The 25,611-nt window shown below is 36.2% G+C and overlaps 2 protein-coding genes across 6 annotated transcripts; both read left to right on the forward strand.

The window, feature by feature from the left end:
- The first annotated feature begins 364 nt into the window (after positions 1–364).
- On the forward strand, positions 365–15,194 carry LOC111323046 (uncharacterized). 5 transcript variants are annotated; one of them, XR_015992996.1, is made up of 23 exons: positions 365–947; positions 1,072–1,189; positions 1,309–1,387; positions 2,823–2,912; positions 3,651–3,707; positions 3,805–3,868; positions 3,979–4,053; positions 4,651–4,795; positions 5,483–5,555; positions 5,709–5,754; positions 5,871–5,954; positions 6,254–6,369; positions 6,485–6,554; positions 7,032–7,131; positions 7,947–8,059; positions 8,207–8,398; positions 10,216–10,359; positions 11,238–11,447; positions 11,620–12,468; positions 13,107–13,202; positions 13,553–13,627; positions 13,750–14,119; positions 14,244–15,194. XR_015992996.1 is itself a non-coding variant. In XM_022926320.2 (22 exons), exons 1-22 carry the CDS (start codon positions 768–770, stop codon positions 14,358–14,360), a joined length of 3,093 nt encoding a protein of 1,030 aa, XP_022782055.2. In that variant the 5' UTR covers positions 366–767; the 3' UTR covers positions 14,361–15,194. The 5 variants fall into 5 exon arrangements, 4 of the variants coding, with proteins under 4 accessions (XP_022782055.2, XP_022782056.2, XP_088594019.1 ...); XM_022926320.2 differs by lacking the exon at positions 13,750–14,119 and having other exon boundaries at positions 366–947; XM_022926321.2 differs by lacking the exon at positions 13,750–14,119 and having other exon boundaries at positions 366–947; positions 10,216–10,323.
- A 417-nt stretch (positions 15,195–15,611) lies between these two features.
- Positions 15,612–25,611, forward strand: LOC111323143 (uncharacterized). Its single transcript, XM_088737901.1, has 12 exons — positions 15,612–15,764; positions 17,914–18,578; positions 18,985–19,110; positions 19,445–19,585; positions 20,786–20,927; positions 21,662–21,875; positions 22,594–22,756; positions 22,849–22,883; positions 23,448–23,473; positions 24,102–24,172; positions 24,828–24,866; positions 24,993–25,611. Exons 2-12 carry the CDS (start codon positions 17,930–17,932, stop codon positions 25,040–25,042), a joined length of 1,656 nt encoding a protein of 551 aa, XP_088594027.1. The 5' UTR covers positions 15,612–15,764; positions 17,914–17,929; the 3' UTR covers positions 25,043–25,611.

Genomic DNA, 25,611 nt, shown 5'->3' on the forward strand with positions numbered 1-25,611 from the left:
CATTTGGGTCTTAGCGCATACATTTGTGGTTGACATAGTTATTACGCACAGAAACAAGTCAGCTTGTAAATGACCGCAAATTTAAAACAGGAACACATGAGTAAGCGTATTCGAAGCGTAAATTACCTTCTCAATGACCTGGTAACTTAACGCTTTTAAAATCGATTGCGATCACTTTACAGAAATTTTACAGCTCTGTTTTCCCATTAGCAGCATTTGTAAACCACTCAACAGTATTTACCTCTCTTGGCCTAAGGCTAAGGGTTATTTTTGGCTATGAGTGAACTCATCTCTGATTGGTTCCCGTGAAAGATTCTTTTGTAATTTGACCAATAAAGAGTCAAGATATGCTCTCCGGTTTCGACCCCACTTTAGTGTACAGGAGCTGTGCTTTGCATCTGTAACTTAACAATTTACATTCGACGTCCTTAATTCTTTTCAAATTTGCTGTCTTCAACTTGAAGTCTAATGCGATTTGCGAGAGTCATCTTTCTTTCAAGAAGTTTGCTTAAGTGATTAGTAATCAAGAATTTTACGTCACGAAGTGCTTACAAGAACATCTCACTTTACACCGTTTGTTTTGTTTTGTTTGGACGATTTGCATTCTCTTCTGCAGTGATAGCTGAGATTTTCTTCACAGGGTCGTTAGCAACCCTCTAAAATGACCTGAAATCTTGTTAATTACTTCAAACGGAAATATCCGCATTTAACCATACTGCCAAAAGGGGAATTTTAGACTGTTCGGCCATGTTGCAACGAGCTTTAACATGAGGAGATGGGGAGGTCTAAAGAGTTGTTTCTCAGTGGAGTGCGAGGGAAATGGTGACATGGCTGTTCTCGACTTGCAGCACTGCAATCTGACTTCAGTACCAACAGACATTTTTAAAGCCGAGCCAAACCTGGAAGAACTCTACCTGGATGCTAATCAGATACGAGAATTACCGAGGGTATTTGAAAAGTTTATTTATTGTTCGAATACTTTTCGCTGGGTCGCTTTGACGATTTTGTCATTTTTGATGGCGTTGTTATAAAACCATACTGAATTTTGTCTCTGTTTGCTGTTTGCCACAGGCTTTGTTTGGGTTGCAGAGTTTGCTAATTCTTGGTTTAAGTGACAATGAGTTGACTGTGTTACCATCAGCTGTGTCTAACTTGGCGAACCTTAGAGAAGTTGACATCAGTAAGAATGGTGAGTGAAAGAAACTACGTTTCTCAAATTGAAGATGTGTTCGATCATCGATTTAAAAGGAACCGATTTTTATGTTTTATCGCTACCATAAGATCTCGATATCAATTTTTTTCTTCCAGGTATTATTGATTTACCAGAGAATGTTAAAAACTGCAAATGTTTGGAGCAATTTGACGCAAGCGTAAATCCGATTGGAAAGTGAGTAAATTTGTACATACATTCTCCCATAATTTTATTGTTTATTCCTTTGTCTGTCCGTGTGTTTACTTGAGAAATTTAAAAATATCCCTTCTAAATATTTTAGAGAGCCGTCCTTTGTTTATAGTTGGATATTAGATATGTTAGATTATGTGTTAGAGGTGTTAATAGATGCTGGTATTCAACAGAAGTATTTAGTGCCCAACAAAATTCAATTTTGGAAGTAATCCAATTAAATTAAAATCCTATGTTTATAAGCCTTGATATTAAGTTACTGTTTTGAAATGTTTTAATTTGTGGTGTTTCATGTTAAAATTGTTTTTATTAAGATTTTTTTTGAACTTATTTTTTCAATGATCACGAATTTTCCCATCGATTGATTTCGGAGCATTGGAATATCAACACGAAACAATTACATACTGTTTTAATATTAGTGAGTTGAAGAGCAATCGAGGGTGCTCGCTTTAAAAACTTTTATTCAAATTGTAGAGATTTCAAAGGATTGATTGGCAATCCTCTTGCATTTTCAAATTTTTTTCCTGAAAAAATATCAGTGAAAAATTATTCGCTTAGTCTTAAATTTAAAATTCATTTTTCCTGATATTATTTGCTACAGGTGGCAGCCATTTTTTAGTGGTTTCTATCACTCACGTAATATTCAAGCATTTCTTCCTCTGCCTTTGAAATGTGTTTCTGGCATATTTAAATCGCTGAAAACATTATTTGTCAAGTTTGAAATCAAGAACTGCAAGTTTCATTTTTATGGCTGAGTAAGCTATCTGCTTTTCTTTAAATTCCTTGCTTTTAATTGTTGACAATTAGGGAGCTTAAAAGTTGAGCAGTAGCCAGTTTTTTTGTGCCAGGTACTGGTAGTTTCCCACTGACCATAATATGAGACAATGAAATTTAATTTTTGTTCCTTTACTTGTATTATCTTTTGGACGTGATACATGCTGTGATGGGTCAGCTTTGTGCCACCGTTCAACTGCTGTGGTTCACTTTCAGGCTCTTAACATTTTTCCCATGGGATTTTTATTTGATAAATATTTAGTAAATATATTTAAATTTCTCTGTCTCTTTTTTGAAGGATATTTTATAATTTTCTGCTCACTTCTTAGCTTGGGAGCATTAACATTGATTTGATATTATCTTTTTTTTTATTTTTTTTTTTTTATATAATGATTCACCCGAAGGTGGGTGTAAATACAATAGGACTCTAAGTCCCCTCCAAGATATTTACACCCTTAATCCCAACCCCTAAATTAGATTTAAAATCCCAACCCAACACATCAAGAAAAAGAACAAACATATAGTACATGTTTTAAAACTGACTGTGGAATTAACAAGAACAAACTGTAAAAGCATTAACTTTACGACAATTTGGACAAATCAACTTAAAGGTTCTTGTTTCTTTACATAATGTATTTCCATGCAGAATTCCTGATGGCTTTACTCAGTTGTTCAATTTGACACATTTGTATCTGAATGATGCTTTCTTGGATCGTTTACCATCAAATTTTGGAAGGTAAGATGGTAATTTCTTACCAACTACACAGTCAAATGTACTGTCAACAAGTAAGTACTGCTGTGACATTTAAAGCCTTACTGGGCACTTTGGAAAAGGAGAGGGGGAATCCCTTGTTCAGGCAATGTATGAGCATTTTTGATGCCAAAAGTATGGTTCATGATCCCTTTGGGTGTGAGGATCAATAGGGATTTTAACAATTTAGGTTTGACATTCAATAAAATATGGAAACATCTCACCAATTGAGTATGAATTTTAAATGGATGCAAAGTCATTTATAATTCAGGTGTTAACCCTTCAACTACTTATTGAGTGACCAAGACATTTAATATCTCCATACAATATCAATAAATAAAAGCAATTAAGTGATGAAAATAAAGAAAAATATAAAATTAATTTGAAGATGATTGGTTGATCCAATACCAAATTCTAACATTATAAGAATTGTTTGTGAGATAGTCAAGATAATTACTCTTTAGATCTTGGAAGTGAAAGGGTGAAAGGGTGTGGAAAATCACTTCAAAGAATGCTACTCTGTCTAATATCAGATTTTTTAACATAAAAATATTGTCATTTTTTTGTCTTATTTTTTTATCCTTTCCTTTTCATTCTGACCTTTTTCTGTCGCCACTTCAGCTTAATCCCAGCTCACCCCAATAGTTAACAGAAACAGTGACAAGATTCAAAGGCATGTTGTTTATTGATTTTTCTTGGACAGTTATTTCTTTTCATCTGTAGATTATCAAAGTTGAAGATCCTAGAACTGAGAGAAAACCATTTACGATCACTACCTGAGTAAGTGCTGTGGAGCCCTCCAGTTCAAGGAGTGTCCAAGATGTTATTTCTCTCTAGTGCAAATCAAACAAGTTTAACTTCTTTTATCTTGTTTCAGGTCAATGTCATATTTCACACAATTAGAAAGACTTGATATTGGAAGCAATGAATTTATGGAATTGGTATGAAAAGTGATTTTAAAAGTTATTAATTCAAAGATTATGGAAGAGTATTGTTTTTATTTGTTTCCATCTTAGATTTGGACTGATATATGTTAATTTTTTTTTCACAGCCAGCTGTTGTTGGTTGTTTGGTAAACCTAAGAGAACTTTGGATGGACAATAATGGTGTCAGAGAACTTCCACCAGTAAGTAGCGAATTGTAAAGTAGAGATAACATTTCAAATTAAAGACTCCAGGTTTTAATAACCTGATTCTTAAATAAGTACCTAAGTTTTATGCAATAAATGAATATTAAACTATATATTAAATGAAAAAACACAAAAGACATACACGAAACTATTTCAACTAAAAATATGCTGATTCCATTTTTGCAGTAATTGTCACCAATAGAGTTTTTTTTGCAGAAAATATTTTAACTGCATATGGAGTATTTTAGTTACAGTATCAGCATAATGAAATTGGAAATAGCAGTGTTCATATGGTAAGATGCTGTGTTACTGAGTAAGGTTGGAAGGAACAGGACAATATTTGGCTTTTAGTCATGATCTCTGAAACTTGCTCTGCTGTGAGTCTATATGCCATGGCCAAGAAAATCATTTTCCTGTACAGCCCTCCATCTTGGTCAACAAGCACATGACACGGACCAAGTTACAGAGCTAATAAGCAAGGAAAATTCCAATAGAAAATTAACACCCAAAATTCTTGTTGTCTGTACTTTCCTTTTAATAAAAGTCTGTGTGTAATTGTTAAATTTAGTACAATTTATTTGGTTTTATTTTCAGGAAATAGGATTGCTTCGTCAGCTTTTGTTCCTTGATGTTTCCAAAAATAGACTGGAGCGTCTTCCACCAGAAATAGAATGTTTACAGTCTCTGACTGATCTTTATTTATCCAACAATGTGTTGCTTGAATTGCTTGATAATATTGGTAGGTATCCTCTTTAAAACTTTTTGAAATCTCTATATATTTTTTTTTGAAATTTTAGAATATTTTACTGAATCTGTTGGAGTCAGTGATACTAAATCATACAAATGCAAACTGGAAATGAAAAATTCAAAGGAAACAAACAGTGAGGATGTGAGCCCAAACCACTGAAATTATTTTTGCAAAACATCTCTTACCCAGTGTTGCTTATGGGTAGCGAATAGTCCTTAAAAAGATTGGGATAAATATGATTAAATGTCAATCAATTTACATTTTTCTTGTGATTAATTTTTGAGGAAGTCTTGCATCCTTTAATTTGTTCATTTGTTTGTTTGTTTTAGTAGTAATTATGCATCACCATTTCACTTAATCACACCTTTTTTTTCACTTGCTATTCTAAAAGTCTGCCATTTAATACTTTGTTGCCCACTGCTGCCAACAAACATAAAAGACAAAATGATTACAGGAATTTTCATTCATCGATGTTTGCAAAGTAAAATAATATAGGTTAGCACTGAGGTGGGCAACAGTGGTTTCCTTTAAAATTACTTTAAATTAAAATTACTTTAAATTAAAAATTACTTTAAAATCAAGTGGTTTCCCCACTTGCTTAATGTTTGACTGTCATACTTGCTTTTGCTATTGTTTGGAATAAGACTATCCAAGGCATGTAACTTTTGTATCATGTAGGTTCCCTTGGGAATCTCCAGACACTCAAAGTTGACGAGAATCTCCTTGCCGAACTTCCAGCTAGTATTGGAAGGTAATTAATTCATCTTGTTGTATCAATACCAGTAGTTCATAATTTCAGTTATGTTTAGTAAACTTTTATTTTTTTTTTGCCAGGGTTTTACTGATTATTGTACAAAATTGTGCGTTATGCCTAAATGTAGTAACTGAATTTGTTCATTTGTAGACTATCCAATTTGGAAGAACTTGTCATAAATCATAACGAGTTAGAGGTGAGGCAGGCAGTACTTTAGGGATAGTTACAACACAAAACATCATATCTGATAAATCTATATTTTATACAAGTCGAGAGTTACAGGAATTGTTAAGTACCATGTTTACGTTGCAGAGTTTGCCAGCTGCCATTGGATTATTAAGAAAACTACGCATCTTGTATGCTGATGAAAACTTCCTAGAGGCAATTCCTTTGGAGGTATATATATTTCTATTTCTATTTAGGTCTCGGAAAAGTTTCCGTCTAGCTCAGCAATAACAAGTTATTTCATTCTTAAGATCTTAGAGCTAGTATTCTCCCAAACATTTTACCATTAGCCATTCCTGATTGTAGTCTATCCCTTGCCTGATAATTTTCTTAATTCTCACCTCCTGTCTACTCCACAGTGCCTTTTAAAGTTGCAAGAAAAAAATTACATTCTGAATTATTCTGTTAGAGAAAGGATCAAACTGACCAGTGTCCATAACTAAATAATTATGTTTTATTTTGTTTATTAGTTAGGTAGCTGTACATCAATTACTATATTATCACTACGTGACAACAGGCTTGTGCGGATACCAGATGACATTGGTCGCATGCCAAACCTTCAAGTCATAAACTTTGCTTGCAACAGGTGATGTGTAATGTTTGGGGCTTAATATTAAGATTCAAATCATCCAGTAATGTTCAGTAATAATATGATGTCACTATTATTTTACTGAGCAATTCACCTCTCTCAAAATCAACAGATTGGAGTGTTTGCCTTATACATTCAGGAAGCTGACTACTCTAAAAGCTCTGTGGCTCTCAGAAAATCAGGTAACACAAGATTATAAACCTAACTAGGTGAATGTCTGTGGGCACTCAGGCACTTACACCAATAAAATTTAGGCACAGATTACAAACAATTTTCACATTTAAAAGCATTTTAAAATTTGTTATCCCCTTTCAAAAAGTGTTTTCACATTCTTTTTGATCAGTTCTTTAACCTACCTGTGAAAAAAAAATTACAATTTTGCATATGCTTGTGAGCATTGTTAGCAATTTTTTACTGGACTGGCTCTGAAATTTTGACTTAGGCCTCCTGCAGAACTCCTATTTAACAATTAATACAAAATTGAAGATATCTCTGTTTCCAAAGCATTGCGACTCTCAGAAAATCAGGTAACACTGTGCAAAGACTTAGTTTCAAAAAATACTATGTTGAATTTGCCTCTGTATCTTAAATTTTTAATAGTGGTTAGTATCTTTATCATCATGATAATGAAGGTTAAACAAACCTATCTTGCATTTCAGTCCAAGCCAATGGTTCCTCTACAATCAGATTTTGATCATGGTACTCAGTCACACATATTGACATGTTACATGTTTCCACAACAGCCTCCAGCTGATGAAGGTAAGGTTTACCAGCTAATTTACCCCACACTATAATTTGAATTTAAGTCATCTTTACTTACATTACTATTGATTTAGTGCTAATAGTCATCCAGGGTTGACTATGATAAAAATAGTCAGCAGTCAGTTACCTTGCAGGCTTTTTCTGGCCACCGTAGGTATCAATGCAAAAACTGAACAAAAAGACAGTCAAGTATTAGCAGAGCTCTTAAGTTGATTTGCTGGCAAAGAGTGAGACCCTGTGGGCATCACCTACCAGTAGGGGGGAGGGGGGGAGGGGTATGGGGGCATGCTCACCCAGAAAATTGTGAAAAAATGAAGGGGCTGAGAAATGCTTTCCTTTATTCGTAGCAAAAATTTCCCCTTTTGGAAAGAGTTTGAGAAGCAAGTACAAAGGGAACAAGGAGTAAATTACACCTACAAGGATAATTGAATTTCTGCAGTCACTTATTATAACTAAAGGAGCAGTTTGCTTTCTCAAAATCAACAGTTTGAATCAGCAACCATAAATGCATGAGAAATAGTTTTTTCAGGGTGAGAACACAAAGTTGAATTTGTTTGCTTGACTGAGTCACAAAGATTGAGGCTTGGGAGCAGTTTAAGTAGGATCAACTGCTAAACTTGCTACTCAGTGATATGCACTTTTCAGTGACAATTGCAGACTTTAAAACTGTAAGAAACCTCTAGCTATCATCACTAAAACGTTATTTGAAGAAACTAGTTTAATTTTATCTGTTCTTTTCATACTGTGCTCCATTCCTCATACATAGGTTTTAAATTTTTTTCTTTATTTTTTTTTTGTGGGGGGGGGGTCAGTATCAGAACAGTACAGTGAGGACTCAGCAGGAAGTATTCCAACATCTCTGTTAGAAGAACAAATCAGACAAAGGTCTTCCATTGTTTTCAACATTGATGAAGATGATTACCTGGTAAGCAATTTCTTGTTCATTTGAACCCTTTTACATCATCGCATCAGTATCCAAATTCTTTATACTTTCTTCTTGGTTTCCATTGATTTGTTTTGGGATTTCTTTATTTATTATTTGTTAATTAATTAATTATTTTTTTAATGGTAGACAAGATTAGCTAGATACCAGTCACCATATCCAAAGGATGTGAAGGATCGTGCCACACAGTACTTGGCGAGCAGACGACAGCAACAGCAGGAGACAGAGGTAACTCAGCCAGTGATCCCTTCCCAGCTCCAGTGTCACCAACAGGAACAGCACCAGTATAGGCACCAGTATCAGCACAGAATTCAGCACTCGGTGATAATTGCACCCACTTCACTCACTTAACACAAGTTGAGAAGATTAATTTCCCAAATTATTAACCCTTTCAATTGTTTCAAATTTAAAACTGAACTAAATAACTTTATAATCTTTTAATTATCTACTGTAAATAACTATTATGTAACATATGTAAATGTATTTGACTTTTAAATTTTTGTAGTGTCCCCCATTAACTTATAGCTAAAAACAAAGACACTTAAATAAAGTTTTTCATTCATTCATTCACTCCAGAAACATTGCATTTTAGCACTTGTAGAAATTGACTCACTGGGTGAATACTAATACGTTGGCTATAATCATCTCATATCTAACAAGCGCAAGTGGATTAATTGTTTTATTAAAAACGCCCCCTATAAATTATTATTTTGTAAGAAGAAACCAGATTTTTTAGCTCCCTTTTGATTTTAAGCTTATGCGTATGCTTACCATATTTGTAGATTATGGTATATTGGGTCATAGACCATAATGGCTAAGCCAATAAAAAGTCTTGAATTGCATTATCCAATGATCCAGTTACAATGAGTACTCTGATTCCAGTGGTATTGAGGTATTTCAAGTTTTCAAGTTTACTAATTTTATCAAGGAAGGGATTATTTACATATAAAGTATAGGGCAACAATATTATGTGCATTTGTTTAGTTCTTGTTGAAAGTCCTCAAAAGTACTGTTAACTGACTTTAGTTCAAGGTTTTTGTCTTTTACTTAATCTTCTTTTTTGGTAAAGAAGCAGCTGATTTAAGGAGGCATCAAGGAAATCCAAATTTTTTCAGCTCTAGATCATTTCTTGAATGTGAATTGTGCAGTACAGACAAAGGAGCACATGCTGAAATAAGGCTTCTTTCAGGCACTTTGGAAATAACTTAAACTATTTGAAATTATTCACCGCAAGCATTCCAATTTCTTTTACAAGTCTTTAAGTGTTTTCCACGTGATTTCCTCTGCCTTTGAGTATGAGGATTGTTCCCTTATCTATTTAAAAAAATTAGACAGAAAACAGTTCTTTGGCCAAAATAGAGGAAGTGCACAATTTTAAGAAGATTTTATTGTACTTGACCTATGGGACAAAACACTGCATTTCAATTACAAAGTAAAACACGGTTTCTAAATGAACAAAACTGAAACCCAGTTAAGCACACAACTTTGGAAAACTGAAAAAGAGCATTTACAAGAAATTTGCGCCTTTTGGAATTTATAAATGCAGAGCTTTTCCATGGCTGTAGTTGAGCTATTCACAAAGAAAAAAGTTCTCCCTTCAGGAGACTTCTCGAGAACGACTCAGAAAATTCCATTAATTACGATGACGTATCCTCAAAGAGATTTGTGTGTCGGCTGTGATTGGCTGACTTTCTTGCACGCCAAAAATCAAAATCAATAGAAACTGCATGGATCTCTGAGGGTTGGCGCTATTTAACAATTATTCCACGCGCGCGCGGTGGATATGAGATGATAGATAGCCAACGATTATGAAGTTATACATTATACGTTGGCTATAATCATCTCATATCTAACAAGCGCGAGTGGATTAATTGTTTTATTAAAAACGCCCCCTATAAATTATTATTTTGTAAGAAGAAACCGGATTTTTTAGCTCCCTTTTGATTTTAAGCTTATGCGTACGCTTACCATATTTGTAGATTATGGTATATTGGGTCATAGACCATAATGGCTAAGCCAATAAAAAGTCTTGAATTGCATTATCCATTGATCCAGTTTTTAATAACAAGGGATAACCTCGTTTCCAGAATCCTCCATCGTTAGGCAGAGTTATTCGTGTGTTACACATTCTCTTATAGGTTCCACAATCAAACAGCACACACGGTCAGCGGCAGCAGCCGCCAGTGCCAGTCGTGGTGCAATCAGTGGACCGTCGTGAGCTACCTCAGCTGATTAGACCCCAAGAGGTGCGTACAGTTGAAGTGCCTTGGTATGAAGATCAGGTTGGTTCTTATGTGCTCTCTCAGTTAAAGAGAAACAGTGCATTACCGACAAAATTTTCCCATGTCAGAGGGTTTATCTCAAAAATTTTTGTCCATTTGTTGGTAAAGGTAACAAATCTGATCCAACCGACGCGTCGGCCGACACACTACCGACACACCACCGATGCTGTTCAAACAGCCGCTGTCGAACCTGGCTTTTCGAACCTGGTTTTTCGAAGGTTTCAACATCCCGCTGAGTACGTGGCTTCATCTAATGTTCCTGTGGGCTATCAAGGCTTCTGGAAGTAACATCGCCAGACTGACTAGCCTTTCAAAGCCTACAGTGATCCGTGCGCTGAGCGACTTACGAACGGTATGTTCGACGAAAATTATGAACGCTGACATGAAGATCAGAGGTGTAGGAAAAACAGTGGAGATCGACGAGTCGAAGTTTGGAGCCAAGCGAAAGTACCAGCGAGGCAGAGTCTTTCTATAAGGTCCGGCCAACGTGTCGGCCGACGCGTCGGTTAAATCAGATTCGTTGCCTTACCCCATTTGTTTTTGTTCATTTTCAAACAAGTTCATCAAAATGAACCATGCTTCAAATAGTTCCTTCAGTTCTTCACCATAAGCAATCTTTACTAAACGTTTAGCTTCCATATACAAGTTCTTTCATTTAAATTTCTTAAAAATTAGATTCCGAGGGATCACACTCTTGATTTTCTTGTGAATTTTTTTTCTTTTTTGTATTACACTAGAATTAAAACCTCAAATAGTTTATTACATATTATTACAATAAAATCAAAGAATCTGAAGGGTTTGCATACCCGGATCACCATCCGTATGATGATCGCTGTCGTTCTTCTCATCTTCGTCATTGTATTAATTTTTTTTTCCAGCCTCCAATCCCCATTCAAACTTCAGAGCAGAGACGAAGTCAGCCAGCCGCAGTTGTCCACCCACTGAGCAGCGCTCAGAGGTTGATATCAAATGATATCACTCAGCGAGGTCATGCGGGGAATGGCCTGGGCGATCAAAACAGGGAACCAAAGCCTGTGAGAATAAATCAGGCCACGGTGAGAAGTATACCTGGAGAGCGGCTTATCGGGGTAATTGAAATTTTTACTTTGAACACACTGTTTCCTTGATATTGATATCTCTTGGACGAACATAAATTTGCCCATTTCTTAAATGTATAACTTCATAATCGTTGGCTATCTATCATCTCATATCCAACGCGCGCTCGTGGAATAATTGTTAAGTATCTTCCTGTTGTTTCAGGGGCAATCTGCAGCACAAGAGGTTACAGCCACTCGCATTCCGCCCGTATATCAGCCTCCCCCACCCTACACCCCACGAGAAAACAGAGCCACCCTTCCGCATCCCCGGACGCGGGGATCTGAAGTTTCAGTGGAATCACAGCACTCATTCCGTGAAGAAATGCCCAGTGCGTCCTATTATCAGGGACGTCCGGGGGTCCTTTGGAGCACCTCATCCAGTGGGGGCCAAGACTCAAGGGGCTCCCAAACGGGTGAAATGCACTCTTTTCACGAGGAAGAGCCTAGCTTCGTTCAAAGTCCTATTAGGCCTCCTTCGTATTACGAAGCTACTAATCAATCTGATAGTGTACCTTTTGAAAGAACTGTTCAACACGTCATATCTACATCACGAACTGTGCCTAATTCGGTGGTAATAAATGGTTTAAACAGCAGCACAGGATCACCACCCCCTCAGTACACTGTGCAACCAAAAGCATTTGCTCAACCTCCTGTCAGGCACATTTTACCGGAACCGGAAGCTCCTCGAGACACTAATGGGCAACCAGTCGCTCCTGGCAGACCGGAAGTGAATACTTCGCAAACACTCAACATTTCACAGGAAGACGCGGAAAGGTTCGAGAACAGAGTTCGGCAGCTTCAACGTGAAAGAGCCATGGAGCGTGGCGAAGTAATGGTCGACGGAACTCGGACGAATGTCGGAGACAATCGGAGGCCTCACAACGATGCGTCTTCGATACGTGTTCTTAACCGGAGCAACTCGTCAGAGTCTCGGAATTCCGTCCATTCTGTTTCTTCTGCACAAGAGGAGGAAGAGAGTGAACCTGTGGATAATGACCCAACCATTGACCTGGTGAGAACGATTTTTATGTCGCCATAGTGAATTGATTGGAGTATGAGCGATAACTCTGGGTGGAGGAATATTTTTTAGGGGAAGTGGAGGCTCTAAAGTGTTAGTTAGTTGGAGGAGATATACAAGCCAAGTAGGAGCAATCCTCTACTCCCATGATTCTCTTTCTGCCATCCCTCCCTTTACCCTCCCCCCCTCCTTTGGAGCGCTAGAGACACTTGCATTTGCGTCGCACTGGGCAATGGATTGAGTTGCTATGATTAAAGTATTGGTGGTAACCAGTGTGATCCCTTAGTCAGATTATGAAGCAAAAAGTGCGAAACATACAACTTCTTATACCAGCATTGAGTTTTTGATGTTTTGTGTTATTAAAGGCTTCAAGGTAGAACTAGACTATCGAATAGCGGATACAGCCTTTTCTCTCGTTGGTTAGACGTTAGGTAAATTTATTGAATGAAAGATAGTGTTATAAAAGAAGAGAATCCACATTCCACAGGTTTGATTTTGTTCACCGAATTGGCTGTTACCTTCGTTCTGCTTTTCTAAAGGGTGTCACCAGTTTTTGATTTGTTTGTTCATCTTGCTCTTCTCACGTAATGCAGAGGTTGAATCTTAACGCAAACTCTTCGTTGGTTATACAGATTCAGGTGGAAGTTTACAAGAATCCTAATCTTGGATTTAGTATTGCCGGTGGAGTTGGTTCCACTTCAAATCCTTTCCACCCGAATGACAATAAGGTTTGTAGAAATTTGGCTGCCCCTGTTTTGGTCAGCGGAGACAAGTAAAAAAGTGGCGAGTAAAGGATAACGGGAGTGTTGAACTTTTTGTAGAAGATTTCACAATGATTGGTGTATGTACTAGTTTGATGGTAAAAGACAATACAGTCTCATTCCTTAAAATATGATTTTGCAACCCCTACATGTTTTATTTTGTTAGTGTACTAGTACTCGTTTTCATTCCTATGTAAACCAAGGATTTAGCTCATAAGTTCTGTGAAAAATGAAAATGTTCAGAAGTTGATGTTTAATTGAACGGAGAGCTGTCGAGGGAGTTTGTATACTAACCTTAAATTCCTTTCATTACACAGAGTATATATGTGACTAAGGTACAGCCAGACGGGCCGGCGGCATTTGGACTTATGCCTGGTGACAGAATTTTAGAGGTGACCGAAAGTGTTTGGTGCATTTTTTTGGGTGTGGGCTCGTGACACCTTTGTGTTACAAATCCTGATACCTTTTCCAGCCTTACTAACATGTTTTACACTTTATTTCATTGTTATAACAGAACCATTTCAACCTCTGACATGCATGAAGCATTTCCTCGTCGTCACTCGACCTTTTCCCCAGGGACCTCTTTCTTCCTCCCTCGAGAAAAGACCCTGGTTGCGGCTAGTCACCAACCAGCAGACCAAAGAACAACGGAGGGAGGGAGCTGCGGGAGAATGGGTCCTCGACTTAATTTTGCCATCAGTTTGTAATTCTTGCCCATCCAGTTAGTCTTGACAAAAATTTTACACACTAGCCCCTCCCTTGATTTTTTTATTTTTTATTTTTTTTATTTATTTTTTTTTTGTAGTCTCCCAACTTTTGGGAGACGCGTGACCAGGAACTACGTCCTTTCCCAAGAGAGGAAGAGAGAGAGCCCTGGGAACGAGGTTGTGTCATCATCAACGATGAAGGATTATCGAATCGTTTGGATTTTTTCTTTTCATTTTATTTTATATTTCCACCCCAGATCCTTGTGAAAGGAATGTTTTAACATAGTTGTTAATTTTACAGGTAAATGGAATCAACTTAAGACGTGTGACTCACGAGAAAGCTGTGATGTTCCTTAAGCACAACCAATGTGTGAATCTACTTATCGCGCGCAAAAAGGATCAACCTAGACCTCTTTGATAGCAGATAACCAAAAAAGGTTGTCAAACACAACTGTATGGAATTTGGAGGATCGTAAGATCTTACAAACGACTCGAATTACGAGAACACGAAAACAAATATAATGGCGCAACGCTATCGTGACCTGGTTGTGATGATAAGAAATTAATGGTCACGCTCAGAGAACTCAGTCATGCGACACATCAAAGTCGCACAAGAAACTTAGAAACCGTGGCATTTTGAATAGAAATAGTAATTATTTGTTGTAAATAATTACTCCAAGTCACGAACAATAAGAAAGTTACTGATTATCCATACTTCAAGGGTTATCTCTTGCCTTGGCGCTCAAATGCAAGGACAACTTCGGGCCCGGTTGTGATCTCCCACCCATATATGGACCCGATTGGGTTAAATGGTATGCTGAACTCTTGAAGAAATAGTAGTTGCCGAGGCTAGGAATGCGTTTGAATAACTTGAACTACTTGCAGAATAAGACATCACGTCTCGAATATCACATTCGACGCACGTATAGAAACTGTAAAAATAAAATAACAGTGCTTTAAGAATCTTGCACTGTTATTTTATTTTTACAGTTTCTGTACGTGCGTCGAATGTGATACTCGAGACGTGATGTCTTATTCTGCAAGTAGTTCAAGTTGTGGTGAACTCGGACTGAAAAAAATTACCTGAGTGTTTTTCGATTTCGTATTGCAGGCTTAAGGTATTTTAAAAAAGGAAAAAGAAAGACCTCTCTAAATCAGGGCAGGTAGTTCTAACGCCTTCTTTGACAGGTATTTATTTTCCATGGAGTTAGTTTCACAGGGTGCCTCAAATAAAGATAAATCTTTTATCTTGGGTTTTATCCATTATTGGTTCTTCTGAGTTCCAGTTTTAAGTATCGATGATCAACTGACCTTGCCAAGTCAACGATCGTAGTAGGTGCTTTCCTAACTGGAGTTTAAATTCACAATCTTTTGATCAGATTTAGGGGCTTGTTTGGAAATGTCGGTGGGACAATTTATACCTAATGCCTATACCCAAATAAAACCGAAGCTAGAGATTTCACTTCTAAATCCAGAGCATTCCGTATATTTGACAGTCAGAAACTATTTTTAAAATGACTAGCTCTCTCTTCCCCACCCTCCTCTCCTGGCCTCCTTTAAAGGAAGATTACCACCAATAAGCCCCTGCATTATAATCATAATGCAGGGGCCAATATCCAATCAAATTAATTAGCTGGTTAAATACTAGAATTGACCAATCAAAACTTAGGTTCTATTACGTAAAGCATAGCGGAAGTATTTCTCACGGCTTCGAGCAAGGGTTCTCTGTGATCGATGAAAGTTTAAGTGATGGTATATCTAGGCAAAACAGAGTTGTAGTCACAGCGCACTTCACCCAAGCAACCTTATGTGAATGATTACGGTATGTTGAAAAGTTACATTCTTTTTTTTTGTTAAGGTGAAAGGAAGAAAATGAGGAAAAACTATATGAGATGCCCTGTGACGCATAGTCGACTGTTCAATTAAGCGGCGTTGCAGAACGGGTTTCAACAGCAACCTTCTATTTCATCGAAGGTTCTTCTACGTTTAATTGCTGCGAGAGCTTTAAGAGGAAAACCAGTAAACGCATTAGGATATGATGAATATTTGAAATGATTCAATACTGCGAATTAATTTTGAGTATCTCAATATTATTGTTTTGATGCGAACGTGTGAGCAACTGATAGGCAACAACAGCCTATAGCGGTCAGGATCATTCGGAGTCATGCAACGAAATAGATTTCTCGTTGTCATAAACCGTAATTAATTCAAAGAAGTTACAGAAACCCAAGATTGCACTATAAACTTTCATCCCGTTTTCAAGTTTAAAGCTCCAAGGCAAATAGTGTTATGGTCAATGTGTCATTAAGTAAGCAGACCTAAGAAAATATGTTAATTGCTGTTTCCCAGGTTTCGGTTTAGTTCAGCATTATGTTTTCCTATTCCTGTGGTTTCACCCGGAAGCAATATGATTTTATGGCTTTCAAACTTTCTATAGTTCTCATACTGAAACGAAACAATTCCTACCTTGTAACTGTTACGTACGAAATTGATTTAAAGGTCTTATCTCTTTGCAAACTTTTCTGGGTCACGAACGTTGATAAGACTTACCTCAGCTATTTGAACCATTTTCAAGACTGAAACACATATATAGAGGATATTGCATGGCCGCGCGGGGATACGAATTTTATCTTCGAGTGCTGTAAGTATTTCTCACGAGTGAGCAAAGTGAACGAGTGAGATATACTCTCAGCATGAGAAGATAGAATTCGTATCCCCAAGCGGCCATTTAATGTTCTGGTTATTCTATAGATAATGATGAAATTTCCACTTAAAACACAACTTTTTTTTATTCATTTTCGGAACGGAAAAACTGTGCAATTAGAATGGTCAGCTATTGCAAAATGCCTGTCACAAAAATGTTGTGAAACTCAGACAGAAAGTTATAGAGGAGAAATAAAGACAACAATACTTATATTTTTTATATTTTCTGTTCCAAAAAGTCAAAATTCTAATGAAAAAATAGTATAAGCATGTTAGTAACTGTGGTGACACCAATATCCTCACACATAAAAGATAAAATTAATGTCTTCACTACATGCGCTGAAGATATGATTTTTAGTAAAAGAAAAAATCCTGGTATTTCTTCAGTATCTATGTAATAAATACATAATTTATCTCCTAATGGGCAATATACAACATGACACAAATGTAATTTCACATGTCAGTTTCTTCCTTCAATTTTGTTTCCTAAATATTAGCACATTTTGCTTTTGGATGGAAGATTATTAAGTGATCTGCCTGAGCAATGTGAAAAGCTTATTTTTAGAAACCTACTTTCTGCTTATCTAAAGAGCACAACAGACTGAGGCTTGTTTTGGAACCAGAAAGTTTATTGAATGCCCTACCCAAGAGCCACATCTGATGGTCATTTTTTTCTTAACAGGAAGATCAGTGAATGTGACTCTCTGCTTTATGACTAGCAATTGAGTTGACTATTCAAGCTTGAAAAGCTAGACTATGTAGTAAGACCTTTTCTCCTGAGCCATCCACTCACAAAAGTGAACTCTTTACCTTTAAGCACCTTCCTACTAATAGATAAAATACATGACATTTCCTGGTCAAATACCCCACCCCACCAAGGCAAGGTTCAAATTCCTTGTCCCACTGGGTACAGATGACAGTCAAATGCCCATGGGTTGGAGGTTGGAATATTGAAGCTTCAAATTGATCAGTGCATTACTCCAGAAATTAGGTACTCGTAGCAGCATTGTTACCCAGTAATGCAGAACAGTAAAATATTTTGTATATACTTAGATAGTTTTGCATTTATTCTTAGCACTGTTTTTAGAGAAAAAGTTCTTATCTTAAATGCTGTACTTGTATTAACCAAAGCTTAACATCTTGCCAATTTTAAATTTTGCAAAATTCAGACATCAAAATTATGGCTTAGGTCAATGTGGTGCTATTCCCTTTTCTGCTTGGTCTGTTATGCATAAATTATGTATTTTTCTTTCTGACTGATATTCCAGAATTGTTACAAACATAATGGCAGTTCAACTCAATGAAATTCTACAAAAAAGGGGCTCACTTCACAGAGCTCCACCACCAAGAGCCCCTAGCAACAAGCCAGCACCAGCCACAAGAAACACCCCAATTCCAAACAAAGATACTGAAGTTAACATTACCCAACTTATCCCTGGTGTAAAACTGAGAAGGACAGGCATGCGAGACAGCTTGATTGCAGAGGATGCTGATAACAAACATGTTGTTGATACCATTGAGCCAGAGAATGAGCTCCAAAGTGTCATAGCTAAAAGAAGAGCATTGTTTGAACAAAAAGACGAGGAGGTGAAACCAAAAAAGCCACCCAAGCCTAAACCAAAGCCATCTGTAAACAATCACAAACAGGACAAGGAAAATCAAGAGACTAAATCACGATCAGACTCAGCTTGCAGTATTAGCAGTGGTGAAGACAAAGATGTTTTAACTGACTCAAACAGAAATGTTGTTTGTAGGGATTCCAAAGGAGATCCAAAACTATCTAATCTGCCTACCATGGAAAGTCTCGGGAAACCTCCTGCTAAACCTTCTAAACCAGATAGTTTAGCAAAGTTATTGGAGAAGTATGATAGGAAGAGTGTCGTCATGGCACCACGACGAAACACACTGCAGAGCAGCAGTGCCACCTCTATGGGTATGTCCATAATGGTTTAGCCTTCAATAAAATCAGTTAACAGTTTTACTCCTGATATCTCAGTTAGGTAGTAATTCTCCTTACTGTCTGTCACACAATTCTTTTGAGGTTAGTTCTGAGAATTTGGTTTTGGATCAACTAATAATCCTTAATTGATATTTTTCCTTATTCTCAGCACTTTTCTGCTTGATATGGTATTGATATTGTAAGGAGAAATTCTCTCTTGGTCACTTATGGGAGTTATAGGAATAAGAGAAATTTCTTTATCGTACTGTTGCTACTGGTACCACATTAAGATTATGAAAACAGCTAAGATAATTTCATCGATGTGATATATAGTTGCATGAACGATTACACAACTGTGCTACCAGTTGATAAAACTGAACCTGCACAAATTTGTTTTTAGGTGATGTTATTCCTGAAGAAAATGATGAGGGAGAAATGTATGACGATGTGGATGAACTTAAAAATCAGATACTGGGTGAACAAGAAGATAAACAAGACAAACAGTTGGCTGCACAGGAAGAAAATGGTAATTGCAAATACCTTCATTTTCTTCCTGCTTTAGACACTGTTGAAAATTTTCTCTTGATTGTTGAACAATAAATTTTTATCTTTACATGTCAAAACATTTAACTCTTCCTGCCCTAACATCAGTATGCATATTCTCCAGACTGTTCTCTATACATTTGTTGAACAACCAAGAGCTTCTTTAGTTGGTGATCATTTCCTTCATTCTCCTGACCTTAAATGTTTGATTCAGGGCTGATATTGTAGGGAGAAATTAGATGCTAATCACTTAGGGTCAAAGGGTTATTGAATGAAAACAATATTTATTTTTAATGGCTTTCGTGTTTTTACTGTAGGAATTATGGAAGAAAACTATGATGATGTTGGTGGAATGGTGGAGAATGCAGGGAGTAACTCAGAAAATCCTGAGCCAATTTTGGAAGAAAACTATGATGATTTAGATACTGTGAAGGAACAAGCTCTTCAAATTCAGAATGGTATAGTGATTTTCAAAAGATGATAAAATTCATATGAATAATTTTTATAATGGAAATCTTTATTACATGTTCTTGTATATGATTAAGTACCAATGAATGTGGGTCAGGCTTTATTTTAGAACTCAAATAGCTCAGTCAGTGAATGACAGCACAAAAACTTGCCTGAAGTCTTTTTTTATCAGTACCTCAGTAATGTTTTTTTTGCTTTTTTTTCATTAGAAAATAACTCTCTATTGGTTAGTTTTCATTTAGAGTAAAATAACTAAAGTGTGTTGAATTACTGGGGTATATATTTTTTCAATATTTGTTAACTAATTATGTGCAAGCCCCATTGATAGAGAAAGATCCTATCTAGCTTATACTGTTACAGAAAAAAATTGGCCTGTATAAGTAAGCTAAGTTTACAGTATTTACAAAAATAATTGAAAATTATCAAAGTCTACAGAAAAACTATTATAATAATAGTTCATCGAGTTCATTATTAAGTTTGTGGCTATTCACACCATTCTAATTATAAAATGCTCAAATTTAGATCAAGGGTGTTATTTTACAGTTCTTGAATTTGGTGGTTTTGAGCTATCATTACTGTCTAATTCAATTTTGTTCATCAGATTTTGGTAGAGATTCATTTATTGGTGGAGAAGAATTATAATAATAATAATATATTAATAATAATGATAATAATAATAATAACTTTTATTTATATAGTGCTCATATCCTGAGGTCATGGCACTTTACAACACTGTGCAAGGGACTTTGCCAGACTGCTAAGCAGTTTACAATCAATGAAAGGCAAATCTAACAGATGCTGCCTCCCCCCAATTCCCAGTAAACAGGCCAGACCACATCACAGTAATATTGTGAGTGGGTTCTTTAACGTCCCCTGCCTAACCAAATTAACTAATAGATGCAGGAGACGGGACCTACAGTTTATTCATCCTTATCCGAGAAGACTAGAATGTCTATCCATTTCTCGATGTTATAGAAAGGTAGCACATTCTCCTCAGTTATTTTAAGACCTTGAGTATTGGTCCGGCCGGGGCTTGAACCCTCGACCTCCCGCACAACAGTCCGGCGTTCAACCAATTGAGTTAACTGGGAGGTGGTTTGTACGATATGTTGGAAACTGAAGAAGGGAACAGTTCTTGAATTTGGATGTTTTGAGCTATCATTACTGTCTAATTCATTTTTGTTCATCAGATTTTGCTAGAAATTCATTTATTGGTGGAGAAGAATTGTACGATATGTTAGAAACTGAAGAAGGGAACAGGAATGGAAAGAATCCTAGTGGCCCTGACTCTCCACTTGAGAACAATAACTCTCCACCCCCATTACCTTCAAGGTGTGTAGTCTGTATTTTCATAGCCAAGATTATACTTGTTTCTTAACAGAAAACACAGAAAATACAGAAAATGTAGTTGTTTTGAGAAAGAACCATAAGTACCTTATAGTAATGAACCCTCTGTGCCCTAACATCATGTTCTCCTCACTGTTGTCTATACATTTCCTGTAATAGCGACAAGGAGAATTTGTTTAACATTCAAGAGTTTCATTGGTTGGTGATCATTTCCTTTATTCCCGTGACCTTTAATTAATGTTTGATTTGGACAGCAGCGATACTGTAAAGAGAAATGAAATGCAAGTCACTATTGGGGTGTAAAGGATTAAACCACAAATTTTTAAGCATCTTTTTTAGGGTCTTAATGGAAATTCTGGAATGTAAATAATAAATAATAAATAAATAATAATTTAGCAATGGGCATTCCACTGGGTGGCTCTTCTTGTCCACTGTTTCCAGATCAAATTGGAATTTGGAATGTTGGTTTTTGTGGAGGGAGGAAAACTGGAGGACCCAGAGAAAAACCCTTGGAGTGAGGACGAGAACCAATGACAAACTCAACCCACATGTGACGCCAGGTCCGGGAATTGAACCCAGGCCACAGTGGTGGGAGGTGAGTGCTCTCACCACTGCGCCATCCCTGCTCCCCTGTTTCCTGTATCTTCTGCAAAATAATTCAACCTGTTATGGATAATTTTTGTTGTGCAATTTGATTTTCCTTGTTGAATTTTTTCTAGTTTACCACCTAAAGGAAAGAAAGATCTCAAAAAGGAAATTGAAAACCAAAAAAAAAAGGAAAAAGAAGAACTTAAAAAGAAGAAAGAAGATGAAAAAAGAAGGGAACGGGAAGAAAAAGAGGAGAAAAAAAGGAAAGAAGAAGAGAAGAAGAAAAGAGAAGAAGAGAAGAAGAAAAGGGAACGTATTGACAAGGAGCTTTGCAGGAAACACAAAGTATGAAATATGTTGATTTCAAATAATTCATTTGGTGAAACAGCTTTTCTCTCTGAGAAAAAGCTGAATCATGATAGATTTTCTCCGCACTTCATTCCAACTTGTGAGTCAAACACTACCTTTTGTTTGCACTGCACTGGCCTAGATTGGAAACAATGTTCATTGGGGCAGGTAGATCATTGCTAGGTGGTGTTAATTAACCATTTTATTTACAGGATTGACCAAGATGGAATTTCTCTCAAACAGTCAGTGAGAAGAAAGATAAATATCAAGTAGAGAATAATGTTCAATTTACCCCTTTGCTCCCAAATGTAATTGGCATGTTACTTCTTGTTATGTCCCAACAATATATTCATACATTATCCACCAAGCAGGTGATGAGGATTCCCTTTTAAACAGGTTTTCAATGAATGTGTCCCAGCACAAGTTAAACTTATCAGGTAGAAGTTATATCCTTATCATATCTAACACCAAATTCTGGTAGCTAATTTACAAGAAAATGTGTAGCAGCCAGAGGACAGAATAACAATCAGATTTTTGGAGTTAAAGAGATAACAGCAATTGTCTAGAGCTTTGATTACAAGAATTGTGTCAGAAAGAGTGGAGAGTTTATATTGAATTTGTAGTAGTGAGGGGGTCAAATAGAGCACTCCTTAGAGGTGAAATATATTAATATTTACTTGATGCTTTTGACAAATTCCCTCATATTCCTTTGCAGCTCAAGCCAGGAAATCAAAATACTGGAGTTGGAGAGGCCAAGAGCAATTTTGCTGGTGATGGAAAGTTTGATCTGCCAGTGAAAGCAGGGGAAACTGTGTTTGTTATCAGTGAAAATAATTGTTCCCAAGGAAGATGGCTGATCAAAAATACCGAAGGACATTGTATGTATTGTTCACTTTGAGTTCTTTGATTCTGTGTATTGTTGTCAAACTTGTGGAGATGCTTAATGTTTCATTTTTATTTATTTCAACAGATGGGTACATTCCTACAGAGCTAATTCAACTCAAAGTAAGCTTATTCTATAAGGATGCAACATTTTAAACTTAATTTTTGGGTCATCCTCAGTGTAAAAACCTGATGAGGTTTTCTTTGTTTCATGAGGTTTTGTTTTGCTGTACGCTATTGTTTATAATGTTTTGTTGTCTTTGTTTTATGTCACTCGTGAGCTTCACAGGTTTTTACACCGAGTAAAGGCTGATAGTTTCTAGAGAAACTGTTTGGGGCTGCGTCGATGGGGGTAACGAAATAATTTGAATATTTCAACAAAGTTGAAATGGTAAATTGGCCACCGTTTCGATTATAAAAGCTGACATTTCGAGCGTTAGCCCTTTGTCGGAGCTACGAAGGGCTAACACCAGATGGGGGTAACGAAATAATTTGAATATATCAACAAAGTCGAAATGGTAAATTGGCCACCGTTATGATTATAAAAGCTGACGTTTCGAGCGTTAGCCCTTCGTAGCTCCAACGATTTTTTTACACCGAGGATGAGCCTAATTTTTCCTTTTTGTCACTTTCCAACTTCTTTGTGTTGGGTTTTCATATCTATTCAATTCTGTTGGTTTATTTCAGATTGACAGTGAGGGAAATAGGATGAGGTATGGATTAGTAATTTCAATTGTTTCATTTGATTTTCAGTTTTTATGTAAAATTTCAATTAAGTTAAATAGCAATGGATATTTACTGAGTTGTGAACTGGCGAGATAAATATCCACCACTTTTTGCGAAACTGAGGTTAATTGTTGTTACAGAAATAAAAAACATTAGTTATTTCTGTCAATATACCAAAAAATTGTTGGAAATTAAGTTGTTGATTTTGTCTCTTTTGCTGTTCAGAGGTGAATAGTACTTGCTAATCACTTCTAAACCAGCCAATCAGCACACATGAAAAGTACAATTTACTTTTATGGTATATACTAAATGTAGGTCATGTTGCTATTACAAGATTTTGTAAGCAAAGTGTAGGTTTTTTTATCTTTCCTTTTCTTCCTTGGACCCCCAATCCTTTGATAGTGATTAGCATCTAGTTTCTCCTCTCAATATCACCCCTCAATCACAGATGAAGGTTGTGAGAATAAAGGAAATGATCACCAACTAATAACAGCTCTTGATTGTTAAACAAGTTCTCTTTGGCAACACCTCAGTAAATGTGTAGAGAACAGTTTGGAGAATATGCATACTGATGTTGGGGTAGAGAGGGTCAAGAACTTCTTTTTTGGTTTACAGTGCAATCATTACTGAGGATTTTTACGAAGATGTGGACCAATATCAAAAAGAAGGACAGCTCATAGAAGAAGGTATGTCCACCTTGAATTATTTTTGCATGTATTAAAATATTTTTGGGAGCACATTCTGAATTTAGTGGTCTTCTAACCCCTCTTTACCATGTAGGGGTTTCAAGGAGACCTCTTACTGCTGTCTGTGTGGTCTGTGAAGAAGCTCTTATGTTTGGGTTTTTTCCTATTATATATAGGTAATAACATGATTTCTTGTTCAATTTGGTGTAGATAAGCACTAGAAAATTCTTCAAAGACCACACCATAGAGTGAGTGTAATTTGTGGTGTGAAAATTTACAATTGCTTCTTTACACCAAGTTAAAAAAGAAATAATTTATATGAAAAAAAGCATCACAGAAAGTCAAAACAGATATAATTTTGCTGAGCATGCTTACTATTTGTAATTTGCACTTGTGTTAGGTGATAAATACACTTGTTTTTAGCCAATAAAAAGTGTATGTGCATTTTTTCACGTACATTGTTAACCATACAACAAGTTATTGAAACCCATGGGTGTGTAGTCTTCATCTGCTCCAACCAGTCTGCATAACAAGGCAAGAGAGGAGAGACTGGTTAGGGACAAAAAGAATGACCACAAGAAACGAAAAAAATCTTTTTTTTTTTTTTTTTTAAGTGCAGAAGTCTCATTTTCTTCCATCTTTGCTATCATTTCAGAAGATGACCAAGAAGTGTATGATGATATAGGAGGGCAAGGTATGAATTAGCGAAGGCTATTTTGTAATTACATCTATCACTGATTTTTCAAATAAGCATCAATCCATTTACTTGCTTTTTTTTTTTTTTTACAGTATTCATTTATTTAGTTTTTTTTGTATACAGAACCGATTGATGAAGATTTGTATGAAGAACTTCCAGCAGATCAGCCATAAATTATAACTAGGATATAATTATAACATTCATTTGTTAAGTTAGCCATTTATCCCTTGCATGAATCTAAAGATAACCATCATGTGTACACATTTATTTTAATATTTTCAATTTAAGGACGTCTTTGATTATCAAATGTGATTTCTGTATCTATTTTATTAAACTATGTATTTACACAAAAATTACTCCTACAGTGAATGGGGTTTTAAAGTAGTGAGATTTGCAGACTTTGTGGTCTTGCTTCTCTGATGATTTGTATGGTCACGCTTTACGTTTTCTTTTGGAAAGAAAACGTTCTGTGACAAAGCAAAAATTACTCATTTTAATAGCTCAAGCATAGGAAAACTTTTGATACACATACGATAGTATCAATTACAATTTATTTTGGTTGAGGGGAAATATAAATGAAACGATTCAGAATAGACAAAATTGATTTCGTCCCGTGTATTTTGTAGGGATGTTGACTTAATGATATATTTTCAAAGCTTTGTATTTTTATGAGTCTATAGTTCTAAAATTGTATGACAGGTAATTAGACCTGTTCTATTCAATAAAACCACATGAAATTGAA

The sequence above is a fragment of the Stylophora pistillata genome, chromosome 11 (genome assembly GCF_964205215.1).
Source record: "Stylophora pistillata chromosome 11, jaStyPist1.2, whole genome shotgun sequence".
NCBI lineage: Eukaryota > Metazoa > Cnidaria > Anthozoa > Scleractinia > Pocilloporidae > Stylophora > Stylophora pistillata.